General features: G+C 52.5%; 1 protein-coding gene across 12 annotated transcripts in view; it reads right to left on the bottom strand.

The window, feature by feature from the left end:
* Positions 1 to 3,653: 3,653 nt before the first annotated feature.
* Tmem229b (transmembrane protein 229B) overlaps positions 3,654 to 7,542 on the bottom strand; it is a 41,929-nt gene continuing 38,040 nt past the window's right edge. For 9 of the 12 annotated variants that reach the window (XM_063241194.1, XM_063241200.1, XM_063241193.1 and 6 more), the window contains one exon: positions 3,654 to 7,117. In XM_063241194.1, the coding sequence (XP_063097264.1) occupies positions 6,602 to 7,117 (516 nt within the window). In that variant the 3' untranslated portion in view covers positions 3,654 to 6,601. The remainder of the gene's footprint in view (positions 7,118 to 7,542) is intronic. The other 3 variants (XM_063241199.1, XM_063241196.1, XM_063241197.1) reach the window with 1 other exon arrangement.

Raw genomic sequence — 7,542 nt, 5'->3', positions numbered from 1 at the left:
ATCTTCATCCAAACAGCTGCAGGGTGCATCTTAGGATGCGGAGCTCTATCCTGAACCCAAACCCCACCTTCTCTCCCAGATGATCCCACTTTGTACTTCTAGCTCCTACTCTTAATGGAATTCTCAAGTTGGTACGGGATGCAAGGGCTTTAGCAGAAATCTCGTCCTTGACCCCTGCAGTAGGTTGTCTGTTGTCCCCTCAACATCTAGCCATGTCCAAATCCTCTGAATGTTATATTACGTGGGAAAGGGTCTTTGCAGATCTGATTAAGAAGTTTGAGATGAGATTACTCTGGATGGACCTAAATTCAAGGATAAGTCCTATGGTTAGGCTTTTTATCAGTTTTAAAATCTTTTTTGAGACAGGATTTCACTGTGTACCTCAGACTGGTCTCAAACTCCCAGCAATTCTCCTGCCTTAGCCTCCCAAGTGCTAGGATCACAAACATGTGCCACTGTATCTGGTAATGTTGGCTTTTGAATGCTCCCCCAAAGCCCTGTGTATTGAAGTTTTTGTCCCAAGCCCATGGTACTACCTGGAGGTGGCAGAATTGTTAGGAGGCGGGACCTGGAAGGAAATGGGCCGCTCAATGGTATCTTGAGACCTGGTTCCTCCTTTTTCTGTTCTCTCCTTGCTCCCTGACTAGCATGAAGTGAGCAGTTTTCTTTGCCATGAGTGACCCCTGGGAGGTGCTGCCTAACTTGTCATAAGACAGAATGAGGACAAGAGGCCAGGGGCTGAAACCCACTGACTTTTCCCAAAATGAACCCAAATAAACTTTTCTTCCTTTTAAGTTCATTATCTCAGGTATTTCGTTATAGTAACAGAAAGCTAACAGTAACTGTCTTTATAAGAGACAGAAGAGAAGACACAGGAAAGGCGTAGGCTGTGTGACCACAGAAGTAGAAACTGGAGCAGTACTGCCACAGGCCTGGAAGCCAACAGTCCCCAGCAATGATAAGAAGTTAAAAAAGCAAAGAACAATTCTCCCCAAGAGCCTCTGGCGAGAATGTGGCCCTGCTAACCCCAAATTTCAGATATCTGGTTCTCAGAAGTGCAAGCTAATACACTTCTATTGTTTTAAGCCACTTGCTTTATGGTGGTTTGTTACCACAGTCCTGGGAAACTAACACAACCCTGTTCTCTAAGAAGCTTCCGCCTCACTTGGGAGCTTCACCCTCTACTGGAGCTTTCTTACCTGTATAGGTTGATTGTAAAAGGGGCTAAGAGCCAGACAAGGCCACCAGTGGATCTTTCCTCTCTGTAGTGTTTGGTTCTAAAAGGACACCTTTGCTCAAACCAAGAGCATATATCACCAGAATAAGCCATGGTGCGGTCTCTGGCTGAGGCCTGGAGGCTCGGAGGGCACGCTGGCAAGGCGCTGCCAGAACAGCGAACAGCTCTGCGGTGATGGATGCAGGAATGTTTGTTGTTTAAACAGGACCCCTAGCTTCAGGTTCCCCAGAGAACTTGTGTTCTGGAATGTTCTACCTGGCTTTTACAGTAGCCTCACTGATACCTGGCTAGGTACTTCCTTGGGCATAGAAAGTGGCTGCATTTCTGGACAGTGAAAATCCAGCCCACCTCTGGCAGCATCAGGAGTCAGCCCTCAGGGGCCTCAGGCCTGTGCTGTCGCCTCCCTGGCACTCCTCACCTCTCCCTGCAGCTGAGTCAGGCTCCTCTGTTGGAGGTTCTCTTCAGGAGGACCAGTGGCCAGGCAGTTATGTCACTCAGTGGGTTTCCCGCAGTGTCTCTCTCCCTGATTAACTGTCAGTGCTGCAGTAACTAGCCAGGTTCTGGCTCTTGGGAGGGGTCCAAGAAGCAGCCGATGAGTTAAACAGTTCTCAGGCCTGTCAGTTATCAGAATGTTCCTGGAAGAAGCTTCTCATCCTGCAGCTAGGTGGTTTCATTTGGATATTTTGAACCTTTTGAAAGCACCCATAGCCAGAGGCCCACACTTCTTTCTCCCAGGAGTAAATAGGATCAAAGAGAAAAGGCCCCGGGCAAAAATAAGGCTGTATGTGGAGAGAGGATATCAAGGCTAAACCCAGAATTGCCAAAGGCCAAAAATGTCACAACCTTCCTCCAGAAGGAGGAGCCTGTGCCAACTGTCTTAACCTTCCCTAAAAGGGCGTCCCATACCACCTTCCCTCTAATGCCTCTTCCCCACCCTCCCATGCCCACTGTTCTAACTTTGCAAGTAATATTCAGCTGAGCCAGACTCTAAAGGCATCCAGAATCTTTTCAAGTAAAATAGGGCAGTAATCAGGCGTGGTGGCAAATGGCTATAATTCTAGCTACTCAGGAGGCAGGAGGATCAGGAATTCCAAGCCTGCCTGAGTTACACAGGGAGACTGTCTAAAAAATGGGTGGTGGGGAAAAAGGGGCACCCAATTCAAAAATTCTCTCTGAAAGCTCTTTTGTTCATATTGAAACAAGAGTTTGTTTCCCTTTGCATCTAGAATAGGAGCCAGCTCTCTCATACCTGCCCACTAGACAAAGGCAGGCCACCCACTGCTTGGTTGTCCAGGGTGCTGTGTGGACATGCACCCTTCTGATACAGTCACTGGGGAAGGAAGTCAAACTCATGGTCATCTCTTCGCTGTGCTTAAGCCCTGGGCTTTTGCAAAGGCTGTGTGCATTCAGAAGCTACAGGTCCTGTATTACCTCTCCTGGGAGTTTCTGTCGATGTTGTATCCTTAGAAGGTCCATTTAGGCTGGATGCGAATGAGGAAGGAAACAAGTGAGAAAAGTACTCCTTGAGCTAGCTAGTTAACAAGTCTTGGGTGCCCTCAGTTGGGGCTCTGCTTTTGTTTCTTTTCTGAAGCTCATAAAGCACACTGTATTTTATTATGTTGGCTTTCTTTCTATACAATCATGCTCTAACAGGACCACCTTATAGACTTGTTCATACTAACATATAAATGACTGCTGTGGCTTTATTTTAGCTCATTTTCAAAAGTGGGACAGCTTTAAAAAAAATGAATACCTTCAAGGAGTTGTGGGGAGAAGATTGCAGAGGGCCTTGCCAGTGATTTAGAAAGCCACTGCCGCGTGCTGCAGCTTAGCTGTGGCACAAAGGTTCAGGGTGAATTGAACACACTGAGCAATCTCTAAACCCTCCATCCTCTCTCTTTAAGTAGGAAAGTAGGCAAAGCCACAGTGGGAAGCGGGGGGGGGGGGGCAGGAGAGCTAGAGCAGAGGTACCTAAACCAAGGAAGGCTCGACACCCACCGACGACACTCGAGAGAGAGCAGGGGTTTGGGGAGTGCAGAGCTGTTTCTACACGGCAGCACCTGCAATGTTACACAAAGCGGACCTGGCCTTTAGGACCTCCTTCAGACTTTCCCACCCTGTGGGATATTCCAAGTCATGACCAATGTGTTCAAGGGGGGCTCCATCTCTCGGGCAGGTGGATCCAACCTGCACGCTGTCAGGGGTTCTTCATTCACCTTGTGGATAGGGGCAGAGGCCTGGACCAGATTCTGCTACTTGAGAGTCGGGGCATAGCAGGGTAGAGTGAAAAGGACCAGCAGGAGCATCCGATGATGCCCTCCCCTCCCAGCAGCTCTCCAGGTTCAGGTTGGTGTAATGCCAGGGTGGAATGGACTCAGCCTTTGTGAGCCTCCGGGAAAGGGGTCAGAGCCAGTCCTGGAACACAAACACCAGTATATTTTATGTGCACACATATGAAAAGGAAGAGACAGAGACCAATGGAGACACAGCAGGCAATGCACACACAAACAGTTATGTCTTTTAAGAGCCGCCAGGTTGGAAGACAGTCCCACTCATTTCAAAGCTGGGCTCGCAGCTCCTCCAGGTCCGGGCAGCCTCAGGGTGGACGGCTCTCTCCCTGCCTTAGTCACAGCTCAAGGGCTGACGTCTCATTTACCTGTCTGCCCTGGCGAGTGTCTGCACAGCCCAGAGTTTCATAAATGCAGGTCCTCACATGAGTTGTCCCACTCAGCAGTGGCCTCCCCAAGAGACCACGCAGAGTAGGGACCAGGACACAAGGACTTCGTGGGCACACCCCAGGTATTATTGCTAAGAAAAAGCAAGGGCCATCGTGACTCACTGGCATTGAGAAGGGGACAGGGCACAGGAAGCCTAGTAGACGTCCAAAGCAGCTGAACCATGCAGGGCAACGCACTTGCACTCTGCAGCTCAGAGAGCTGCCATGGCCAGCACAGTGGTGCAGGGTGCCAGGGGCTCAGCAGCAGCCAGCATACTCCCTGCCAGCAGCCCCAAGGCTTGGCAGGGCTGGGGTTACTCCAGACCTCAGTCCTGGGCACTAAGGAATCAGGGATCTAAAGATACCACAAAAAACAAGAGTTTGAAGTCAGGGCTGCTTCTTGTAAGATCTCAACCTGTAGATCCTGTGGTCAGGTCATGGGCTGTAGCCTCCCAAAACTGGGGGCTCTGTGCCCTATGAAGGGTCATAGGGCCCACAGGGCACCTAGATGAAGCAAGACCACAATGCAGAAAGTTGCCAGACATGCACATTCACGCCAGGAACTCTTGCACTTGGGCCCAGTAAAGAAACGATGCCTGGGAATGCCCACAAAGGCAACACCGGGAGTGGCGAGTGGCGGAACCAGGAAAGCCATCGAAGGCCACGCCGTGCCTGAGTTAAGGAGGTCTTATTCTGGCCGACCTCAGCAAGCTGGCGACTGGGTTCCACTGCAGAAGGGGTATGGGAAGGTGGTGACCTGGAGGGTTGTCAGGGCAACATGGAGCTGGGGGAAGGTACCAAGGAACTGATTGCCCAGTAGGAAGTGGGAATTCTCCTACCTAGAGACAGAAAGCAACCCACCCCCTGATGCTCTGTGTCCTTCAATCCCTATGACTGAGGCTTTAACAAAACCTAAGGTGGGTAGGGTGAGCCACCACAGACGAGAGCCTGCCATTGGAAAAGCCTGCTTGGTGGCTGGGGAAACCACGCCTCCCTCCCTGACAAGGTGAATGGCAGGAAAACGCCACCAGAGGCTGGATGTCTAAGCCTTTCTCTTGTCTCAAGTCACACCTGTTACCTACCCTAGCTGGTGCTGCCCATCCTTGTTGGCATAGCAGCCAACAAGGAAGAGGAGATCGTGTCACAGGTGGTACTGTCACTTTTAAATAAGAAAGGCTAATTTCTACCCCAGTCCTAGTGTGGTCAGGTTGAGACCATGTCCCACGGGGTGGTCCACTTTTTGATGGGTCCCTCCCTGTGGAGGGTTGGGGAGAGACCAGAAGGGGCTGGAGTGAGGATGTCACCTGTCCACTGCCAGCAATGGATCTGTCATGGGGAAAAGGGAGATCACTAAGGTGATGACCATGAGTGTGGCGGGGGTAACACTATTTGAGGAGCAAGCTCAAAGGGGCAGCCTTGCCAGGAGGGGAGGAGAAGGGGCAATCCTGAGGTTTAGCTGCAGAGCTGGGGCCATGGTAGAACTGGAACAGATCCCTTGTTCCCATGATGGCTTTCCAAAGAACCATCTGTGGTCCTCTTTTCCTTTCATCCCCCATGGATCTCCAACACTGGATACCTGCTCCTCCATTCCCTAGAAAGCTACTTTGTTCCCCCTGGCTTGAAAATAAACCAGTACAAGCCAATAGGACCTAGAGCTCTGCCTCTTCCCCTCTTGTACTGATTTGCCCCTTGGGCCAACTGTGCTCTGGGGTTACTATTTGCTTTGAGCAGGGTCCTTGCAGGGAGGTGACACTGCCAAGCTGCCCACCAGACCAGAGCTGGGGAGGCAGAACTCAGGACCTCCTGGTCATCGGGCCAAGGGGAGGAGTGGAGGCGGTGAGAAGACAGGCAGGGTCTCTCAGGGTTTGACCCCTGGCTGCTGCCGTGTTGGCTAGGGAGCTGGGGATGGAGGCAGGTGTGGTGACCGACACGGATAAAAGGGCTACTAGTGGTAAAGGCCTTGAAAACAAGAGAAAGGGGGAAACACCACCGAACACGCAGGGACTGAAACCTCCAAAAGCCCAAGGTTGGTGGGAATTCCAGCACCACGGGGGCCCCCAGAAGGCCCAGGGAGCAGCGTGGGGCCCTGGGGAGGGGAGAGGAGCCAGGGGAAGGTTCCCAGCGCCTGCAGACCAGCCCTGCTGCCAAGCAGCTCGGTGGCTGCAGCGTCTCTCTCAGGCTGCCGCTCAGCAGGCCCTCGGGGAGGTATTGGTTGCAAGCAAGCACCTGAATATTGCCTAATGGAACCAGCCAAAGCCCAGCTAAGTCTGAGTGAGAGGGAGCGAGGGGGCTGCAGTGGCAGCCCAAAGCCTCGGCAGACCTTGCCTCTCACCTTCGGCCCCATGTACAATGTTCCCTAGTCAGAACAGGCCCTGTTGCTTTCTAAGTCATCATGCAGACCAGTCATTACCCAGCCACACGGCTCCAGCCACCAGCCCCTGGGCTGGTGGAGACCCAGGGACCTTTCCCAGTGTCCTTCTGTTGCCTCGACTCTTGGGCCCCCAACACCATTCCCCATGAGGATATGGGGCTGCGTGTGCCCTGCTGGGACAGGGCTTGTGCTAAATAGAAGAGGCAAGCTGCCGGCTTGATCTCTTTGTCCATGGGTTCCATGAGAGACCCTCGAGCCCTCCCCACACATCCCCTACTCAGTCGGTCTTGACATGTCCATTGGCCAGGGCCACAGGGCCACCAGGCTCGGCATCCTTGTCAAAGCGGAGGCGAAGGGTGTTGCGGATGATGAACTGCTCCACGATGAGGGCCCCGCAGAACCAGGGCACGGCGTACTCCAGGGTGATGAGGCCCATGAAGTCGAAGTCGAACTGGGAGTAATCCCAGGGGCAGGCGTTGAACTGGCGCAGGATGAAGCCGGTGGTGAACTCCCACAGGTAGGTCCAGAGCGTGTAGATGAGGCAGCGCAGCAGCAGCGGGCAGCGGCCCCGCAGGCGCAGGTACATGCGCTCCACGATGAGGATGGAGGTGCCGTAGATGAAGAGGGCCCACACGCTCGTGACGCCCGGGAACTTCCAGTTAAAGTTCACCACGAACTCCCAGGCCGCCGTGAACATCACCTCGCAGAAGTAGCCGTGGATGGCGTACAGGTACCAGCGGGACAGCGCGGTCAGGGGCTCGGCGGAAGCCATGGTGTTGGCTGGGGCCTGCTGCTGGGGACACAAAGGATGAGCAGGTGAGAGAGGAGGGAGCCCTGTGTGGTCTTCAGTCACCCCACTCCTAAACGACCAGCCGATTCCTTGCCAGGCCCATTCTGGGAACCGATTTCTCACCCATTTCTTCTCAAACAGTTCTGTCTCTCACTATTTCTTCGATCTAAGCAATCCAGCATCTCTGCCTCTGTGTATGGTGATAGATACATATCAAGTACCACTTTAGCCATTTTAAGTGTACATTTACCTGACACTAGAACACTCATGTGACCACCTCCTCCCTCCAGAACCTCCTCATCATCCCAAACAGAAACAGAAGGTAACATCTCATTCCTCCTTCCCCAGTTCTATCTCCATATCCTTGACTACTCTGGGCACCCCAAGTAAGTAGAATTTCAGCTTTGTTCTTTTGGGTCTCACTTAAT

This window comes from Cavia porcellus, unplaced genomic scaffold (genome assembly GCF_034190915.1).
Source record: "Cavia porcellus strain 051 isolate PalLab524CR breed Dunkin Hartley unplaced genomic scaffold, mCavPor4.1 scaffold_31, whole genome shotgun sequence".
In the NCBI taxonomy this organism is placed as follows: domain Eukaryota; kingdom Metazoa; phylum Chordata; class Mammalia; order Rodentia; family Caviidae; genus Cavia; species Cavia porcellus.
This window is presented reverse-complemented; position numbering and strand designations above follow the sequence as displayed.